Below are 21,810 nucleotides of genomic sequence, written 5' to 3' on the forward strand. Positions count from 1 at the left end.
TTAAACTCACCCCTACACCAAAATAAAAAGGCCCTTTTCAGGGCCACCCACGTCTCTCGAAAAGAAATACAATTTCAATTTGCCAATAACTCAAAAAATAAAATAATCAACAGCCGATTTTACCCCCTATAGTACGTGTCTGTGTATGAGTGCGTGAGTGTACGTTCTTATTTTAAAATCATAACTCAAAGACACTTACCTTATATCATTAATTTATTCTTTTATCCATTTTTTACAATCCAATTCACAATTCACAACATAACACTTTAATTAAAAGTTCATTGACTTCTTCTTTCTCCTTGTTTAGTCTCTCTGTTTTTTGAATTTCTTCACCGTCACAGTCTTTTCCTCCTCTTCCTCCTCGCTTTCTTCCCTTCTTCTTTTCTTCTCCTGTTTCTTTTTTTTCACCTGTCTTCTTTCTTCCTCAGAAGAATCCCTCTCTTCCTCTGAAGAATCGCTCTCTTCCTCTGAAGAATCCCTCTCTTCCTCTGAAGAATCCCTCTCTTCTTCTGAAGAATTCCTCTTTTCTTCTGATTCCTCTTGTTTCTTTTTTGGGCAATCTGGAGACCAATGTCCTTTTTCTTTACAATAATAACAGGTATCTTTACTTTTGTCTTTTTTAGCCCCTGTTTTTGTTCTTTTTTGACGGTCTGGACACTCTGAAGACCAATGCCCTTTCTTCTGACAGATATAGCAAGTATCTTGACTTTTATCTCGAAAGGAAGGAGAGTAGTCCGTGGGCTGGTCTGAAGAGAATTTTCTAATGACCCCTCGCAAAGCTCTGACGAAACGTTTGATTTGGTTAGTCTCTTCCATCGTTGTGCTCGGCTTGAGAGTGAAATGAATAGTGAAAGGACAAGACACACACCCTTTTATATACGCTGGTTTGCCATGACTATAAATTAGTCTATGGTGTTTGAACTTGAGTCATTTGAAGTTTTTCACTCAAGATGAAACGATCCTATTCATTCGAGAAGAAAGAAGAAGAAAGTAAGAGGCAGAAACGTAATCTATCGCCTCGTACCAGAGCTGAAATCTTGGCACAAATTCATGCCAGTGATTTTGAAGAGGACATGAGTGAACCAGAATCCGAACCCTCTAAACCAAGTTCACCACCCTTAGTCAACCCTGAAAAGTACTATTCCATTCGAGAGACGGAAAAGCGCTCCTCTAGAAAATTTAGAACCACGGCTTACACCTACACAGTGAAGTTTAAAGATTTCAAGGCTGACGTACCATTGGAGAAAGCAGAAGGGTTTATCACCGAGATGTGGGATTCTTTGCTCACCGAACTCAAGCGACAATTTCAACCCAAAGAAGACGATCGCTTGACACTATCCATAGATCACGACAGCTTGAAAACCCCTGTTTGGATCGAGTTTAGCAGACCCGCAGAACTAACCCCTTCCAAAGTCATGGACAAGATTCAACACGTACAATAATCTAATGATCAGTTTGACATCACCGATGGTAAAGCCACACTGAAAATGGCCCACGTCTCTCCTCCTCAAGGGACTGGACGCAGAAAGGTCTTATTGGTGGACGATCTTCGCAGCACCAAAACAAGTCTCGTCCGAATTAACAACACTCATGACCAGATGTGTTTAGCCCGTGCCATCGTGGTGGGACGAACCTATGCCAACAAGAACGACACGGCAGAATGGAAAAGAACTTGAAACACTATTCAACGTTCCTATCGAGCCAAACAACGAAACGAAGCAGAACTCCTGTTGCAACAAGCCGGCCTGTCCAAAGACACACCCTGTGGCATTCCTGAGATGCAAAAATTGCAAGATGTCCTAGCTCCACGCTACACCTTGAAAGTGCACCCTCAAGAAATGCGCGGACCTCTGTTGTTTCGAGGCCAAAATGTTAAGGACGGAAAATACATTCATGTTTATTATCCCGATGACCATTTCGATACCATTACCAGTATCACCGGATTCCTGGGATACAGTTATTATTGTGAGAAATGTGATTATGGTTATAACAATCGAGAGCAACAGAAGCATTGTGGATCGAAATGCCCAGGATGTTTGGCCTCTCCACCCTGTCTGAGCGAAGAACCAGTGCCTTGTTCAACTTGTCTGCGCACGTTTGTCAGCCCTACCTGTTACCAACAACATTTGAAGACACAAGGTTCACAGAAGAAATGTGCTTGTCAACTGCTGAGATTGTGCCCTACCTGTGGACAAGGCATATGTACCAATACTGCCAAGGCACACGTATGTCGAGGAAAGAAAAAATGTCACATTTGTCACCACATCGTGGACTTGGAACACCAATGCTACGTGCAAAAATAGCAACCCCCACCAGAGAAAGAGGACGGTCACAAGAAGAAAGGCAATTCCTCTTTTTCGATTTCGAATGCATGCAAGAGACCGGCATTCACATTCCTAATTTCTGCGTGGCTCATCGAGCGTGCGAGAAGTGCATTCAAGAACCTATTTTCAGTCATTGCCCTCACTGCAGCAAGATTCCTGGAGGGCGTGAAAAAATCTTTCGGGGACCGAACACGTTAGCCGATTTTGCCCAATGGGTCTTAGACCCCATCGACAAGACGTGGAGCCAAGAGGACATCGAACGTTACGGAGATTGTCATCGTCATGCTACGGTGATGGCTCACAATTTCTCCGGATACGATGGACAGTTTCTTTTGAGATACTATATGGAACAAGGCACCGAGCGTCCTAAAGTGACTTTGAACGGAGCCAAAATCATTTTCATGCAAGTGGGACAAGTACAGTTTAAAGATTCGCTGAGCTACTTGGCCATGCCTTTGAGCCGAATGCCTAAAACGTTTGGAATGACAGAAATGGCTAAAGGGTACTTTCCACACTTTTTCAATACGTAAGCCAGTCAACACGCCGTTCTACCCCATTTACCTGAGGCTCACCATTACGACCCCGACAACATGCGTACCGAACAACGAGAAGCTTTCTACGCTTGGTACCAGGCTCACGCCTCGGACCCTTTCGACTTTCAGGAAGAAATGCTAAAGTATTGTCGTTCCGACGTGGACATTTCACGGCGTTGCTGTGGAAAATTTCGAGAACTGTTCATGGAACACGGAGGGGTCGATCCTTTGAAAGAAGCTTGCACCATTGCCAAAGCGTGTTCCTTAGTGTATCGACAACGATTCATGCCTGAAAACACCGTGGCTGTCATCAGTCCTCAAACGACCAACTTTGTCAAACGTCAATACTCGGTCAAAGCCCTACGTTGGTTACATTACTTGTGCGACAAGGAAGACAAGTGGATTCAGCATGCCCGCAACGGAGGGGGCGAAAAGACCATCGGAACGTATTCGGTCGATGGCTGGGACTTAGAAAACCCCAAGATCGTGTACGAGTTTAACGGTTGCTTATTTCACGGATGTCCCGTCTGTTACCTTGACCGTAGCACTAAAAATCAGTTTTTGCAACGAACCATGGAAGACTTGTACCAGGACACTTGTCAGCGACGCCTAAAGTTAGAACAGCAAGGATACCAAGTGGTGGAAATGTGGGAACACGAGTACGATCACCGTATGAAAACCGATCCCGAGTTTAAACGTGTCGTGGAAAGTTACCAGTTCATGGACTCGCTGAACCCGAGGGATAGTTTGTACGGAGGAAGGACCAATGCCACCTGTTTGCTGTACCAAGCCGACGAAGAGAAAGGAGAAGAAATCAAATACTTGGACGTGTGTTCGCTGTATCCCTACGTGTGCAAATATTGTCGCTTTCCTGCAGGGCACCCACAATTGCTCACGGAACACATCGACCTGAAAAACATTCGACAATACGAAGGCTTGATCAAGTGTAAAGTTTTGCCTCCCACGAACCTATACCATCCCGTCTTACCTCACCATTGTCAAGGCAAACTGATGTTTCCCTTGTGCCGTACTTGTGCCGAAACGTGCAACCAAGACCAGCCTTGCCAGCACACCCAGGAAGAACGTGCCTTGACGGGAACCTGGGTCAGCGTAGAATTGTTCAAAGCTCTGGACACGGGATACCAACTGTTAGAAGTGTACGAAATTTGCCACTTTCCCAAGACACAGCAATACCACAAGGGTGACCCCACGCAGAAAGGCATTTTCGCCGACTACGTGGATGCCTTTTTGAAACTGAAGCAAGAAGCCAGCGGCTATCCTTCCTGGTGTCACACTCCCGAAGACCAAATACAATTCAAAGAGAAATACTATGTACAAGAAGGCATCTCTTTAGACCACATGGAAAAAAACGAAGGCAGGCGATCGTATGCCAAAGTGATGTTAAATTGCTTGTGGGGTAAAATGGCACAACGACCGTGTTTACCCAAGACGGAATATTTGACAGAACCTTCCCGCTACTTCCAGATGATTCACGACAAAACCAAATACATGATATACGTGGACGTCGTTCGAGAGAATTTGATCTTGGTCAATTACGAAGACGATTTGGACTTTGTACAAGACGACCCTTTTGGAAATGTCATCATTGCGGCTTACGTGACAGCCTATGCTCGCTTAAAATTTTACGAAGCTTTAGAACTGTTAGGGGAACGCGTCCTGTACTTTGACACGGACAGTTGCATTTACATCCATCACCCGAGTCAACAGCACCCTAACATCGAAGGAGACCGTTTAGGAGCCTGGACAGACGAGCATCCCGACGACAAGATTCTAAGTTTCGTCAGTGGCGGTCCCAAAAATTACGGCCACGAATACCGGGACAAACAAGGAGAAGTGCACACGACGTGCAAAGTGAAAGGACTGACTCTGAATTATCGTACCAGTCGAGTGGTCAATTTTGGGGTATTGAAAGAAGCCTTGCAATCGGGAGAGGATGGAAACTTTAAAGTGACCACCTATCAACCGAACAAGATTGTACGTTTACCCACTCACCACATCGTCAGTCGACCCTTGGAAAAGGTCTATCAAATCGTGTACCAGAAGCGAGTGCGACTACCCAACCACTTTACTTTGCCGTATGGATACGTTGGTATAAAACATTGGTTGTAAGAGGATAGTTACCCCACCAGAAAGATGACTTCGCCACAGCAAGAATCGAGTGAGAAACCCGATGAGAACTCCAAGTTCAAACCCTACCATTTTCCAGTCTTCTTACCTGACTATTGTGATTGTGCCCGTCGATTGGACACGTTTCAGAAATGGCCTACGGATAGGGAAGGATTACCTTCTTCGCATGTTTTAGCTAAAACAGGATTTGTCTACTTGGGACCTGAGTCAGGATTGGGATACGAGGTACAGTGTTTCGCTTGCGGACTGAAGTTACGAATGGATCTATGTATCTATAAAGATTCAGCTATTCTGGAACATACTCGATGGTCTCCGCACTGCCCTTACCTTTCTACGGCCTTTCCACCCATCACACTACGGTAAAATGTTGACGGTACCTTAGAGACGGTACCTTCCAAAACAAGACATAAAAAAGGTAAAAAAGGAAAGATGTACAAGCTGGAGACTGCATTGCGACTAGTATAAAAAGGGGCTATGGTCAAGATCGATAGTTCATTGTGACTACCAAGACCGAGCGAACAAGATGAATACTTTCAGAGAAACACAGAACAGCTTGTTTAGAAAGGCACAATTCAAATGTGAGGCTTCGGACGTGGAATGCGATTGTGAGCCTTGCGATGGGTACGATGCTGTACGCTGTGACCTTAGCGATGCCGTAAAGCATCATGGGAACTTTAGTGTCACTACCCCTATCATGGAAAGGGATGCTGTGCGTGTCAAACCTGTGGGATGCGAAAGTGATGCCGCTCGTCCTCTTGGACACTTTACTGGGTTTAAAGGGGAATGTTCACCTTCACGTCTACCCCCCTACGGATGTCATCCAGCCCTGAGCAAACTCTTGCCCATGTCACTCAACCCTCATCGAAACGAACCTGTGAAAGACGAATATTCGTTCCCTGTGCGTTTGTCGGAATACTGCGACTTTGAAAATCGTCTTCAATCGTTCAAAGGAAAATGGCCTAAGTATCTGGGAGGACCGACCCCCGAAGAATTAGCCAGAGCCGGATTTTTCTACTTGGGCGAAGGAGATAAAGTCAAGTGCTTCAGTTGCGGTGTGTCACTTCACCATTGGGAACCGCAAGATTCGGCCTACGTAGAACATGCTCGATGGTCACCGAATTGTCATTACTTACCCTTAGTGGGACCGAGACATTGAAGTAACTTACCATAATCTGTTCATGGATACTTTACAAGAGAACATTCGTGCTTTGCCTGTGGAGTTGAGAGAACGCATTTACCGACAGCTGGTCAAAATACAAGTGAAACGTAAAGAACAATTGCATCCGTTACGTCACCGGTGTTTGAACCACTGGTACCTGAAGGCTATACAAGGATTGATTCAATTGAAAGTGTTCCATTGGACAGACATTGATCAACGATCCCCTGGTTTTAAAAAGGATTGGTTTGTTATGGACGATTCTATCTACTACATCATTGTAAACTTACTGCATCGAATTCCAGAGGAAGAGTTAACGAATTACCAACATCTTGAACACAATGTCAACTTAGTGAAAGAGGAAACTTCTGAACGAATTGTAATGTGTAGATTAGTGACTAAACGATTCAAATTCGACACTGAAGTAAAACCATGTTTGTGCAAAGAGTACATTTCTTGTGTCAGACCAAAGAGGATTTAGTATGACCTATTCATGGATACTTTGCTAGAGAACATTCGTGCTTTGCCTGTGGAGTTGAGAGATGGCATTTACCGAGAACTGATCAAAATACAAGTGAAACGCAAACTCAAAGTGATTCATCCATTTTTAAATTATGCTCTGTTCCAAAGTACAAGAAGACTGATTATGAGTGGATATTACATCAGGCACAAAGTTAAACGAGGCTATTGGCCACCACCCAACGATTCCAAAAACAGTGTATATACTTATGGATACTTTACAAGAGAACATTTTGGGCTTGCCTGAGGAGTTGAGAGAAAGGATTTACCGAGAGCTGTATTGCTTCCGAAACAAAGAGACTATAAAATTAGGCTGCCATGCCACGGCTTATGTCACAAGTGATTGAACAAATTCCGTGGAAGGAACTCAATGACCATATTCAAACCGTAGATCATTACCATCGACTATTACAAGAATTTTATCCATTCAATTTGGGACGACAAGTGGTGTGTGTCTTAGTGACTTGTTTTCTGGGATTTCGTTTACCTGCCGATTCTTTGTGGACTCTTTACGATCAGTACTTACCACCTCAATGGCCTTAAATGGTCACGAAAAACTCCTTTTGCTCAAAGCCTTGCGTTTTCATCTGGATACTTCTCGACCTCTACGGGAAAAAAAGATTCGTCAACTTTTAGCTACCCAAGACGTGTATGACGATGTGTGTGTAGCTTGTGACTTACATCCCCATTGGACAGATGTCCGTGCCTGGAAAGAATGGGATTTTGAGGCTTGGACCCAAGAAGTGGCCCAGTATGCACGAGAGTTGTTCAAGGAAAAAAGTTACTTTTCAACCCGTGTTAGTGACGGTACCAGAAGAACCCGTCACCCAGGACGGGACTGTCGTGGACAGGCCTGAAAGACCCTTTCGGGAGGACACTTATCTGACCTTACCCCCTACTATAGAACTGGTTAGAACATTACCCAAAACATGTTGTTGTACAGACACTTGTGTTTATTCCACGTTAATGGTTATTATGTGCCTTTTATTCTTGTACTTAAGCCTTTGGCTTTTATGTATTTTTGTCTTTCGTATTCATGTTTGAAAAAAAAACATTCAATAAACGTGTTCTGAAAAAGTATATAAACTCTTGTCTTGTTTGTTTTCGTGTCACAAGTGACATTTCTCACACAATGGCTACCTCTGCTGTCTCTGCTCCCTCTTCCTCTACTGTCAAAGTCATCGACGAACACTTAGATCGTGCCAGTTGGGAGGCTTTGTATCTTCGTCATCCCTTTAACATGCTCATTGCTGGACCTAGCGGTTCAGGCAAAACCGAATTCGTCAAACGTTTGATCGAACATAAACATCATCTGATCGATCGGCCACCTCAGCGGATCGTGTGGTGTTACAAAGAGTGGCAATCGGCGTACAGCCTCTTGCGAGAAAGTCAAGGCGATTCCATCGTGTTTGTGGAAGGCATTCCAAAAGAAGACGACAGCATCGTCTCTGACTCCCGTCAAACCCATTTGGTCATTTTCGACGACATGTTAGGAGAAGACGAAGAAGAAATTAAATTGTGGTTCACGCGCAAAGGGCATCACCGTAATGCCAGTGTCGTTTACATCACCCAAAATTTGTTTCAACAAAGTAAAGCCCATCGCACCATCAGTCTCAATGCGCATTACGTGGTCTTGTTTAAAAACCCTCGAGATAAATCGCAAGTGCAAGTCTTAGCCAAACAGCTAGAAACGCCTTGGCTGACTCAGGCGTACGACGATGCCACTCAAACTCCACACGCCTATTTACTCGTCGATTTGAAACCTACGACCCCTGAGGATTTGCGATTTCGTATCCACTTGTTTCACCACTGGTGCCAAGACGGAGGGCCTGTCCTGTACACGTCTCCGTCCTCGACTTCATTTCACTCCACATAAAAAAATCCATAAAAACCTCAGACCCTTTTTCGTCTGTCTCACACAGTGTGAACATGACGTCCCTTCAATCGCATCTTCCCGTCAAATTGATTCGTGCCTTGTATGGCATCAGTCGAGAAAAAAATCCACAAACACGAGCTCGTGTCTTAGAAGCTAGTCTCAAAGAAGTCTTACGATGGTTCACGGTGACGGCACGTCAAATACTCCAAGGAATCATTCAGATTCCTCATCAAACCAAACGCTTTTTCGATCGAAACAAAGTCGCTTTGGTCCAACTGGCCGATCCCCACATCGACACTCAAACCATAAAACAAATCATTTTGAAACCTGGAGGGAGCGGTACTCTAGGAGGGGTCATCATTCGCTCTCTCTTAAGATGGGATCCTAATGCCCCCAAAGTTATACCCAAGACAAAAGTCCAACGAAGCCGCAAGAAGAAGAAAAAGACCAGGTCCCCAAGGAGAACTTCTCCAGTGGCAGGACCCTCCTCTTACCGGACACCACCCCGGAAAAAGAAAAGAAGCCCTCAGAAAAAGAAAAGTCCACAGAAGAAAACTAGTCGCAAGAGAAGCACTTCGGCCAGGACGCAACCTTACACTCGCAAACCACGACCTGCCACAGCGGTGACTGCGTCTCCGGCAGCCTCACGTTTATCCACTTCTCCGTTAATGACACCCAGAACTGAAGAGTACTTGGAGACGTTGATCACACCAAGAACTTCTCCGTTGATGACCCCCAAAAGAACTTCCCCAGTGGCAGGACCCTCCAATTTAGTAGCAGTGGCTGCTGCTCACAAAGTACCTTCTCCCAAAATCAAAGTCCAAGAAAGATCGGGCATGTTACAAAGTTTACTGGATTTGTCCAAGCAAGAACTGGCTCGATTTAGTCCGTTACGTACCCCTGCACGACGTGTCATGCCTGTCCTCAAACTGATACGACGTAAAGACAATCAGTGGCGACGCGTTCCAGTATAAAAAAGGCCTCTGACCAAGTAGGGTATCAGTGGTTTTTTTTTTGGTGCTCCTGAAGACTCAAAGATGTCACCCTCCAGAAAACCCCAAGGAAAGAAAAGGAAAGGACTGCCACCACGTTTAGCCAAACATGGGGACATGTTATCTGTCCTGTCCAAAGCCTCTCCACCCCTACGAAAAAAACTCATTCAAACGGCCTCCAAAGAGGTCATCGATACCGTCTGCGAATGTTGTTTGAACGTCTTGAAAGGCACGATCCCTTTGTCCAAACACCAGAAACAATGCTTAGGCAAACATCGTCACGTTCTTCGCCAAATGGTTCAAAAGAAAATTCCCATTCGTCAAAAAAAGAAGATGTTGGTCCAACGTGGAGGTATTTTACCCCTCTTGTTAGGTCCCATACTGAAAGGAGTCTTGGGAACCATGTTGGGAGGACTGGTGGGAGCAAGATAAAAAGGCCCACGGAAGTCCCAAGATCTCAGAATCGACCCCTGACAACCCCATGGAAGGACGAAAACTAGCTTTAGTGCCTTACAAACGATGGATGGAATACCATCGGTGGCAGAACAACACACCCCGCATTTACCTCCCAATCCCAATTTGAGCGAGATGTCCCAGTTACAACACGAATTGCAGTCCTTGATGGATCGCCAAGATTTGTCCGAAACAGAAAAATCGCAAAAGTACGGTCAACTCTTGCAACGACTGCAACTCTTTCACCAGAAAGCTTTAGACGAAACAGCTTTACCCACTCTGAAAGATTTTAAGAGCTTGATGAAAAGTCCAGCACCATCACCATTACCAGTACCAGTACCAGTACCACCAGTACCAGTGACCAAGACAGAAAAAGGAAAAGAAGAAGAAGAAGAAGGGTTTCAAACTCCACCAGAAAAAGTACGCAAGTTAACAACACCACCTAGCTCCAGAATTGGATGGATTAAAAAGATGATGGCCACCCCTTCTTCATCACAAGAGAAAAAGAAAGTGAAGACAGAAGTGAAACAAGAACCGATATCCCCCGCTCAGATATCCTCCTCTTCAACACCTATTGCCGGTCGCACACGCAAAGCATTGCAATCCAAGAAAGTACCCCAAGAGAAAAAGAGTAGCATCCTCCAAGAGTGGGTGTCTTATTAACACACCAACCAACACACCAAAAATGGAAAAAGACTTAGCCAGCATTTACTACGATCCCTCGCATCCTGCAGGTTACGCAGGAGTTCAAAAATTGTATCGTGCTGCCAAAAGTCGACTGAAAAGTCTCCGTTTACCTCAAGTGCAACGATGGTTACAAGAACAAGCTACCTACACTTTACACAAACCCATTCGACGCAAGTTTGCCAGAAGTCGCACCCGAGTGGAAGGCATCGATCATCAATGGCAAGCCGATTTAGCCGATGTCTCTCATTTGGCCAGCTACAATCGTGGCTACAAATATTTGTTTTGTGTCATCGACGTCTTTTCCAAATTTGCATGGGTCGTGCCCTTGACTTCCAAATCGAGCAGCGAGTTAGTACGAGCCCTGCAACGGGTGTTGAAACAAAGCGGTCGTCACCCTCTTCGATGGCAAACGGACAAAGGCACCGAATTTCTGAACCAAGCTTTCCAAAAAGAATTAAAGAAACGTGATATTCATTTTTTTACCACCGAGAATCCCGAAACCAAAGCCAGCATCGTGGAACGTTTTCAACGCACTTTGAAAGAACGCATGTGGAAATATTTTACGCATCACCACACCCTGAAGTACATCGACACCTTACCGCACCTGGTGCAAGCGTACAACCAATCTTACCATCGAAGCATCGGACGTGCCCCGCAAGACGTGACTCACGAGAACGAAGTGCTGGTATTTGAGCACCTGTTTGGTACGTCCCCGACGAGGGCTGTCCCCAAGAAAAGTGGAGAGTTGGCCGTAGGAGATTGGGTGCGCATTGGCAAAACCAAACGCACTTTCGACAAAGGTTACTTACCTAACTGGACAACCGAATTGTTTCGCGTCACTGGACGAGTGCATGGCCGTCATCCTGCCGTCTATAAATTGGAAGACATGAATGGAGAAGTACTCAAAGGAACGTTTTATTTGCCCGAGTTACAACGTGTCACCAAAAAAGAAGACGACGTGTACGACATCGAAAGCATTCTCGAACGCAGAACCCGTACAGTGGGCAAACGACGTGTCAAAGAAGTGAAAGTACGTTGGAAAGGATATCCACCCAGTTTTGATTCTTGGATCGACGCTTCGCAAGTCATCGACTATAAAAAGAAGTGACCATTAAGCCCTTTCACACAGCAGACGCAGCTACGTCGACCACTCCTCCTTCACCTAGTTCTTCTGTGCAAGATTTACAAAAACAACCCTTGTGGGTGTGGTGTGGAGAACGTGTGCCTAAAACGCAAATCGTCTTTTTCTGCCAAATCTTCGTGGTGTATTGTGTCATCGGGACAGCCATCGCCAATTTGAGTTTGCAACAAGGAGACGAACAATTGTGGACCATTTTATTGAGCAGTTACATCGGTTACCTGCTTCCCAATCCCTCCCTGAAATTCTCCTCGAACGGGAACCACGGGAACCTTGTGTCCAGTGCCAGTGCCAGTCACCACTCCAACAACAACAACCAAAACCCCATTTTGGGCGGAGACACGCCTCTAACGTCCAGTAACCCCTCTGACAGCCACAGAACTCTGGAATTATGAGTCACCAAAACCAATTTTACTTAACCTTACCCAGTGACAGTTCCATGGAGGTGTTTCCCCACAACACGTTGTGCTGTTACACGGCCAAATTACCTCAGGGCATCCCCTTAGATCACGAAGCCCATTGGGAATTGGCTTTAGTGGAAATCATTCACCCGACCCAAGTCCTCAATGTCCTTCCCAATCAAAATTTTTTTGATGTGGAAGTTCATGACGAGCAAATGCAACAGTGGATGGATAGCAATGTCAAATATGACAAGAAAACCCGTACACAAAATCAAAAGTACACCACCTATCACTTGTTCATTCCCCCAGGCTATTATTTTAGTGGTCAACATTTGGTCAGCACCATAACCACCAGGTTTAATGGCGTGTTTCTGAAAGCTTTGGAACATGTCAACAAAAGTGTCACCATGGAGTACCACAAAGCAGCTCGTCGCTTCTCGATGATATTTGAACGAAGTAAAATCATGTCCATTTTATTTTGTCTTGAATTGTATGACATGTTGGGCGGAGACATGAACATGAGAATGGCCATGATGAAGAAAAACGAATTACCCATCGTTTACGACAACGAGTCTTTTAGCAAGTTATTTCGTACCCCAGTAGAACTGAATCAAGGACTGAATTTGATGTTCGTGTATTCCGATGTGGTGGAATACAACGTGGTGGGACACACCTCCGTATCGTTACTGCGTGTCATTCCTTTCAAAGTGGATTCTGCCACGAACGCTGACGAGGAAGGTGGAAACACTTACCACGTCCACCGCGAATTTGTCCATCCTCACTATTTGCCGGTCAGCAAGTCGTATTTGGATACGGTCAACATTACTATAAAAGGAGATTTGGGACAAAATATTCCATTCACCAAAGGAAAAGTCACGGTGAAACTCCATTTTCGAAAACGGTTCTCTCACGACTCGTAAGTCATGTATCCAGTGTACCGAGGGGTTGCTCGACAGCGAGGACACGGTTTAGGAGATATGTTAAAATCGGCCTTTCGTTCGGTGGCCCCGGTGTTGAAACCGATGGTGACACGCGGATTGCACGCCTTGAAAGATGCGGCACTGACGCAAGGCAAAGAATTTCTCCAAAATGTCATCATCGACAAACAAAACCCTAAAGAAGCCTTCATGAGGGCAGGCAAAAATGTCTTGCTGCAAACGGGCAAAGACATTTTAGGCCGACGAGACACACCTATAAATGCCCTGCACGCTACCGAGTCAGGCATTCAGCAAGGACAAGGCAGAAAGAGACGACGAAGAAAACACCCTTTCACTAGACTTCAAGCTAGAAAGGCCAAGAAAAGAAGAACCGTTCGAGACTTAGACGTTTTCGATTATTGAGAAAAGAGACAAAAAAATGATGCACCGAGAGTCTTGCGCTTGTTCCAAGACGGAACTGGATCTGTTTGCCATGCCCCCCACCATGATGACCATGCAAGAATCCCAGTGGGTGGAATTTCACCCCGTCTCCTCTTTGACGGATTCCGCTCCCATCGAGTTTGAAATTAAAGGACAGCCCGAAGATTACATCGATCTGAATAGCAGTTACTTGTACCTGAAAGTCAAAATTCTAGATAAGACTGGAGGTGCTATAGACGATGAAGCAGTAGCTCCCGTCAACAATTTCATGCATTCCTTGTTCAGTGGAGTGGACTTGTACTTGAATAACAAACTGGTCAGTAGCAGCATGGATACTTACCCTTATCGTGCCTACCTGGAAAATCTCTTGACGTACGGAATAGATGCCAAGAACACTCATCTCAATGCCTGTGTGGTATGGGAAGCTGACGAACCTACCAAGTTTGAAATATTGGAAACTGATGAAAAGAAAGACAACAATGATGGATTTGTAGAACGAAGAAAGAGAATCACGGGAGCCGACACAAGTTTAGAACTGATGGATCGTTTGCATTTGGACATGTGGTTGCAAGAAAAGTATTTGCTGAACGGGGTCCGCCTGAGACTGAATCGTAGCAGTACCGCTTTCCATTTATTGGCTGATAGTGACGGTTACAAAACCAAAATCCAAGAAGCCAGACTCTACGTACGCCGTGTGGAAGTGTTACCTAAAGTGGGAAACGACATCAGTCAGACCTTGAGCAGAACGACCGCCAAGTATCCCATACGACGCGTGGAAGTGAAAACCTTCACCATTCCCAAGGGACAGCGATCCATGATCGAAGATCATCTGTTCCAAGGACAGTTACCCAAACGTTTGATCGTTGGTATCGTCGAGAATACAGCCTTCAACGGAGCTGCCGAAAAAAATCCTTTCTACTTTCAAGACTTTGGCGTGTCCAAAATCAAAGTCAGTCGTGATGGCAAAACCTTGTGTACCCGACCGTTTGAACCTGACTTTACCAAGAAGAATTACTTGAGATCGTACTTGTCCTTGTACGAAGCCACCGGACAGTTAGGAACCAATACCAGTCACGGTATTACGTACGAGGATTATGCAGGAGGCTACGCTTTGTGGGCTTTTGATTTCACTCCAGACCAAGGCAGCGACGAGGGACATTTCCACCCTATAAAATCCGGCCAGATTCGTGTGGAAATTCAGTTTAAAGACCGAGACCCTGATGAAATGGTGAACGTCATCCTGTATGCAGAATTCGATAATACCATAGAAATCAACAGTTTGAGAGAAGTCATCCTAGATTACTAGAAACCATGGAAGACTGTTATCCCTCTTTACCTAGTGGAGAAACTTTGGACATGAAATGTGAGGAGACCGTGGAAAAAGAAGAAGTGTTCATGATGAAGTCAAGATGGCCAGAACAAGAAGCCCATTTAGTCTCCTGTTTTGCCAAACACTTGGTCGAAACAATGACGGAATTGATCAAGAAAAATTGCTATGGATGTCAAAACGATCATCCCAGTCAAATTCAACACGATAAATGCCTGATGTTGAGTCAAGAAGAAAAATTGGACGAGTATCTGGACGAAGCTTGGAGTCTCATCTCGGACGAAGACGTGTTGCACCAGTGGTATAAAGACTTGCGTGAACATTCTTGTCCACCATTAACCACTCAAGAGATCCATCGTATCGAAGCTCTCCTGAATCAGAGTGAGCAGACGAAACGAAGAAACGGTTATTTGTCAGACATTTTCAAGCAAAAAGTCAGGATCGAATTGACGACTTATTATTACCTGTGAAGAAGAAGAAGAAAAACACAAAACAATGGATACCTGGGAACTTTATTACCTTTTGAACCACAGTTCGTATACGGCTTCTTGGAATCCTGTCGTCTGTGCTAAAGATGAACTCCCTCATCGCAAACCTAAAGACCATCAAGCTTACGTGATCAACACGGACGACAGTCATCTCCCAGGAACCCACTGGGTAGCCGTTTACTTTCCTCAAGAAGGATGTGTGGAATATTTCGATTCGTATGGATTGCCCCCTTTGGAAGACGATATCATTGACTTTATGAGAAGAAATGCTCAAACCACCCGATTCAATAATGTGAAATTACAAGGCACAGATTCCTTGGTGTGTGGACAGTACTGTGTGTATTTTCTGCATCATCGCAGCCTGGGCTATTCCTTAGAACATTTAGTGACTCATTTTGATCCTCGTTCTTATTCTAGAAACGATGTGAAAGTAAATCGATGGTTTTGTGACCATTATGCTTATCTTTTGTCTCAAGCTAGGAAACGTAAACGTAGTGTCCATCAATGGCCTAATGATTTCCAACAGTGGAAATCACAATTTCATTCACAACGTTGTCAGCCCTGTTTAAAGTAGACTGTAACTGAAGAAAAATGTTTGATGTTATAATGTTGGATTATTGTTAAAAAATATGTTAGAGTTGTTGTTGGTTAGTGTTAAGTGATTATTTAAAAAAAAAAATGTTGTGTTTTAAAAAAAATGCTTTTGTCTTTTGTTTAGGTATAAGAATGTTCGATTGATGCTCTTTCATTTCTTACTATCCCTCTCATGACACTCACTGAACGTTGCGACTCGAAAACCGTGTGGGGATGTTTTCCTTCACGTCCGCGCTTTGACTTTAAGAACCGGGTTGTTTCCAGTCTAACCATCCATTGTCGACTCATCCTCCTACGAAGATGTGCTCCAAACTAGCTAAGCTCAACGAACCCTACGTGAATTTGCATAGGGTCAGACACAGTCTGATACCGAAGCCAGAAGAAATAGAGAATGTGAGAATGTTAAAAGTCACTGAAGACCTGACAGAAGAGCTCTTCAGAGAAGAAGTGAACAGGGAGAAAGAAGAATGGACAGAGAAGTACAGACTTCAGAGACAGCAGCAACAGCAGCAACAGCAGCAACAACAACAGCAGCAGCAACCTGAAGCTGACAGAGGCTTTGTCGATTGTCGTATCGACACCAAAGAGTTCTTCTTCTCTTTCCGAAGAAGCAGACCTATCGCCAGAAAGTCTATCCTCAGAGGACATCGCATTCTTAGAAACTAAAAAAGATTGCCATAGCAAACAAAAAACAGCCCTTTTCAGGGCTACCCAATACTCTAGAAAAGAAATAACCATCAATTTGCCAATGTGTGTGAGTAGGTAGAGTAGTGTGAATATAAACACTAACTCTTTTTTAAAAAAATGTGAAGGTATGTGTTGGTGTATAAGATTGTGTGTTTGTAAGTGCTCACGTACGTAGGTGTGGATAGTATATTAATATGATGTTTGATTTTTTTGGCTGTTTGAGGTGTGGGGAGAGTAGATTTGGGGGTTGGACTGGATTGTTTTGCGTATTTGAATAGTCTATTGAAGTGATTAATGAAAAAATTTTAGAATAGGAATGGGTAGCATAAAAAAAGTGAGTGAGTGTTTCTTTTAGGTCCGCGCGTTGTTTCTTTGGTCATGATCCAGGTAAGATCAATTTTATGTTTCTAGGGGGATGTTTTCCTTCACGTCCGCGCTTTCACTATAAATTGAAACTCGCTGGGCAGTCTAGCTACCCTTGTTGATTGATCAACACAAGAATGAATAGCAGAATAAGCAAACTTCTTGAACTCCAGATACATCTGGAATATGTCAGGCGCCTGTTAAATGAACTGGCCGCGGAGGCTATAGTAGAAGAGGAAAGAATAAAGAAGGAAGAGGAGGAGAGAAGACAGAGGGAAGAGGAGGAAAAGAAAATAGGAGAGAGGATGTCGTACAATATTCCCGAGACAGAGGATTGGGGTGCTGAAGCGAATCATCCTCCCTCTGCGCTCCCCAGAAGAAAGGTGAAAGGAGACTGGGAAAGAAGATGCGTGTGTGGCGCCAGGCCAGGAAGGTGCCATCATTAGATAGGCGCATCTGGAGTTCAAAAAAAAAAACAGCCCTTTTAAGGGCTACCCAATACTCTAGAAAAGAAATGACCATCAATTTGCCAATGTGTGTAGGTAGAGTAGTGTGAATATAAACACTAACTCTTTATTAATAGTGAGAGTGTATGTGTTTGTAAATGCTCAAGTAAGTTTGTGTGAATAGTAGTTTCTTTTATTGTTTCTTACCGTATGTGGAGAGTATAGTTTGGGTTTTATTATATGAAATGAGAAAAAGTGGGGGATGTTTTCCTTCACGTCCGCGTGTTGTTTTTTCATGATCTAGGTAAGATCAATTTTATGTTTTTAGGGGGATGTTTTCCATCACGTCCGCGCTTTCAGTATAGAACTTACAGTGTTGGCCATTGGAGCCCATTCTACGGAATAAGCAAACAAGAAGATGCCAGCAGCTTCAGCTTTATACAACGATCTTATGGGAAGTTGGTATTGGATGGTGGATGGATTGAGTGTAGCAGAAAGGGTTGAACAGGAATGTAGGTATGCAGTGACAAAAGACTTCGTCTCAAGACAAGTAACCAGCCTCCACTTATCCGTGAATATTGTAAAAGAAATGATACAGGATGAGGAGAAGAGAATCAGAGGTTTAATTAACCCACCGTATGTGAAAGTGGGTAAGTTAAAAGAAGCGATAATTCATGTGACGAGTGCAAGGTGCTTTCTAGAAGACATTGTAGAATGGACAGATTGGCCTTTCGCGAAGTGGGGGTTAGACAAACTTATGAAAGCGGAAGAAGTAATGGGAATGTGCTGACCGAAGAGGTCAAGAAGATCAAAGAAAAGTGGTCAAAGGAAAGAAAAGAAGAAGAAAATAGAAAAAAAGGAAGAACTAGAAAAACTAAACGCAAACTGGATGAAAATCCAAGAGAAGTTCCGGGCGATAAGTCGCTCGGACTGGATGCCGGAAACAGAAAAGAAGAAGAAGAAAGGAATGATGGACAAAATAAGAGGATGGTGGAAGAAGTTAAGAAGTTAGAAGAAGAAGAAAAACCCAAAGGCCCTTTTCAGGGCCCCCATATTTCTAGAAAAGAGAATGATTTTTCAATTGCCTACCCTTTTTTTTAAATTTTTTTTTAAAAAATCCCATGTTCAATTCCCCTTGTCCCTAAACAAGCCCAAACTCTATTCCCATGTTAAATTCCCCTTGTACGTAAAGTGGCAAACGATTTATTCCCATGTTAATTCCCATTGTACGTAGATTTGCCCACGATTTTTCGCCATGTTAAATTTCCATTGTACGTAGATTTGCCCAGGGGGGTCTGTAATGCTAATTCCCATTGTACGTAGGGTGCCCCTATTCACTACTGCGAATTCATAAAACATCCCTCAGTCGAGCCATGCACACGCCGTTGTAGTTTTATAGTTTGCCCGGGATTTCGAGAGAACAAAGTTTCTTTAATAAATACAGATTAGACTAAATATCTGCTCAATCCCCAATCTATGTAAATTATCTAACCTTTGTCCCACAGGATAAACTATCAGTTATTTGCCTCACGACTCACGAGCTGATAAGGAAATCTTGTGTTTTCTGCACTAATAGTAAGATGTTACGATAACGAGGATTTGCATGCGGTATGCGGGAGGGGTGGGTTTAGGATCCCATATATAAAATATAACACTCAAAGTAAGTTGATTAATACTTATTTTTGTCATTCAATCACATTTTAAGAACGTTATCTAAAGTTAGGTAACACATTAGGCATTATATCTACATTTCAGACACGTTTGTACTACATACTGGGTTACCTACTTCACTGAAAGGTATTGTGAAAGATATAACTGGTGGACAATGTAAGTATAGCAAATAATATTCACTGAGATGTTTCGAGGGTTAATTTGTCATGATGATTATTGTTCTTTGGAAATACATTTAAAATTACATACGCCTGTCATGAGACCATGCATCATATAGCTACATCAAGTGTCTCCGATACGTGAATATATTATGTTACAATTTTACAGCTAGATCAAACATAATATTATTTTTATGTAATTTTGAATGTTTGAGAAAGGTATACATCAGTAAACAGTATGTCATGCATCACACTCACGCGCCATGTAAACATGTCAATTGTACATCAAAGTCATGTGCGATTCATTAAGTCTTTGCAGAATGTGATCTACAGTGTTCTGGCGATACGATATCAGCAACGATGTATTACGATAAACGATAATGTCATAAAACTTAGCATAGATGATCAGTGAAAATGTATTGCGATATATGATAATATCATAAAACTTGGTATACCCAGTTAGCGTTAATGTATTATGTACTGCAGTCAGATATATCTAAAAATGACCGGGTCATAATGCGATTACTTAGAAAACGTTTATTATCATCTAGAGATATTCTGCGAAAACAGTCAAATCTTTATTGATGATTTCACGGATAAGGACAAACTTTGAATATTACATTACGGCGATCATTTTAAGGTCGGGTGTATTTTATTTATTTTTTTCGTTCATGCAAAGAAGAATTCCTGTTCGTGAAGATGGTATATTATAGGCAAAATTTGACAAAATTTTAACATAACTTATTCTTTCGAATACACATTAATAAACCGAGATAGTTGTCTTTCTGCAACTAATATAGAGAAGCCAAATGATTGGATTGACTTGATATTTTAAAATACAACATTATATAATCATCATTATATGATTGGTGATTTGAACATCTATACTCTACATGCATAATTTAAACTAGACTAACCTTTATTTTAATACATTTATGACTAAATGACTAATGTTTTTCCAGTGCTTATGGTTGCAAAAGTTGGAAGACTAGGCAAGCATCCAAAATCGGTTCTGCACAATATTGCTGCGAAGGATGGAAGCACAATGGAAATAAAATCTGCAACATTCGTATGTATAACTTGTTGCATTAGCAAGTACATTTCTATATAATAATACAGTAATGTCTATGGATACATGGTTTTAATTGTAAATTCTGGTTCTTTGTAACGTTTGGTATTTTGCACACCATAAAAAAAGCGATGATACACATTTCTTTCTTAAATAATAATATAAACGATGCACAAAGTAAATGCATATTAATATGAAGATGGTCTTCATTTGACATTTCAATGTGTTCGACAAAACCTGATTCTATGGCAAGTTGGTTTTTTTTATATATTAAAGACAGAAACCTGTCCTTCTATCAGGGGACATTAAAGCATAAACTCTTACTGAATTGGAAAAGTATATATATGCTCCCAAAGCTAAAACGACTCTTTATCGCGTTTAACACTTGAATAGTCATTCATAGTACAAAGCTCAAATTGAGGATTAAATACTAAACTGTCTGCATAATTATAAAACAAAATGTTCACCACTATCCCTTATCGATTGATCTGTATCATAAAAGACACAACCAGCATATACTTGCTTGGTGAAAAGCCTTTCGAAGCAAAATACCTTCAACGAATTGATTGTGTACCATAAATATCCTATCCTATATTTTTAAAAATGTCGAGGAAAATTCAACGTTTATTATTTATGTCAACCTTAGTATATAACGTTGACTCGTGTATTGGGGATTTAAAGAAAAACAACACTAAAAACGCAGAATATAATTATGTATTTTGCTGAATCAATCTCTCGACCTATTATTATTCGTCAATAATAAGCCTCTGAAACACTTGATCTATATCAGATCCAGAGAGATAGAGGGGAGATAGAAAGTGACAAGATATTGTTTTCTGTTTTTAAACCTCAACACAAGCTCTTCCCTTTACATTTATAATTGCAGTTACAGATGTTACAAGAGTTCTTACTAATGCAAGTATCATTACAGACGAATCCAGCGATGTGATACATATCGTGAAACGACAAGGTATCTACATGGATATAGAGAATGGCAAATCTTTTTATTTCACCTGTTAATTTATTGAATATTACTTCAGTTTCCCAGCGCTCATCATAAAGCCAAATTAATGAACAAATATAGCAAGCATTTTATATCTTACGAAAAATGTTTAATGCATATCTCATTAGATGTCTACATTCAAAGGACTGTTTTAGTCTGGTTGGTGTTTTACGGTAATCAACAGAAGTTGGTTATTCATTTTCGAGAAAAATAGTGTAAAGCACCTTACCCAAAGCCACAAGAAGGTAGACAACCCCGGTTGATTAATCGGTAGGATTCAAAATATCCATTATGTAGTGTGAACAAGCCAGGAACGCCTAACACTGGGTCGCAGCCTTTCTTACCTTCTTTTTAAATAAACACACCTCGAGAATATGCCTAAATGGGGAACGTACCTTATGAAAGCCTCCTACAAGAGT

The 21,810-nt window shown here is 42.6% G+C and overlaps 1 protein-coding gene across 1 annotated transcript in view; it reads left to right on the plus strand.

Annotated features, from left to right (window-relative positions):
• LOC149782286 (cubilin-like) overlaps positions 1 to 21,810 on the plus strand; it is a 78,858-nt gene that overhangs the window by 2,654 nt on the left and 54,394 nt on the right. Inside the window, exons 2-4 of the mRNA XM_089933664.1 lie at positions 19,246 to 19,317; positions 20,282 to 20,388; positions 21,275 to 21,358. Of these exons, the coding sequence (XP_089789790.1) occupies positions 19,246 to 19,317; positions 20,282 to 20,388; positions 21,275 to 21,358 (263 nt within the window). The remainder of the gene's footprint in view (positions 1 to 19,245; positions 19,318 to 20,281; positions 20,389 to 21,274; positions 21,359 to 21,810) is intronic.

This window comes from Sinohyriopsis cumingii, chromosome 15, assembly GCF_028554795.1.
Source record: "Sinohyriopsis cumingii isolate HCF-2022 chromosome 15, ASM2855479v2, whole genome shotgun sequence".
NCBI lineage: Eukaryota > Metazoa > Mollusca > Bivalvia > Unionida > Unionidae > Sinohyriopsis > Sinohyriopsis cumingii.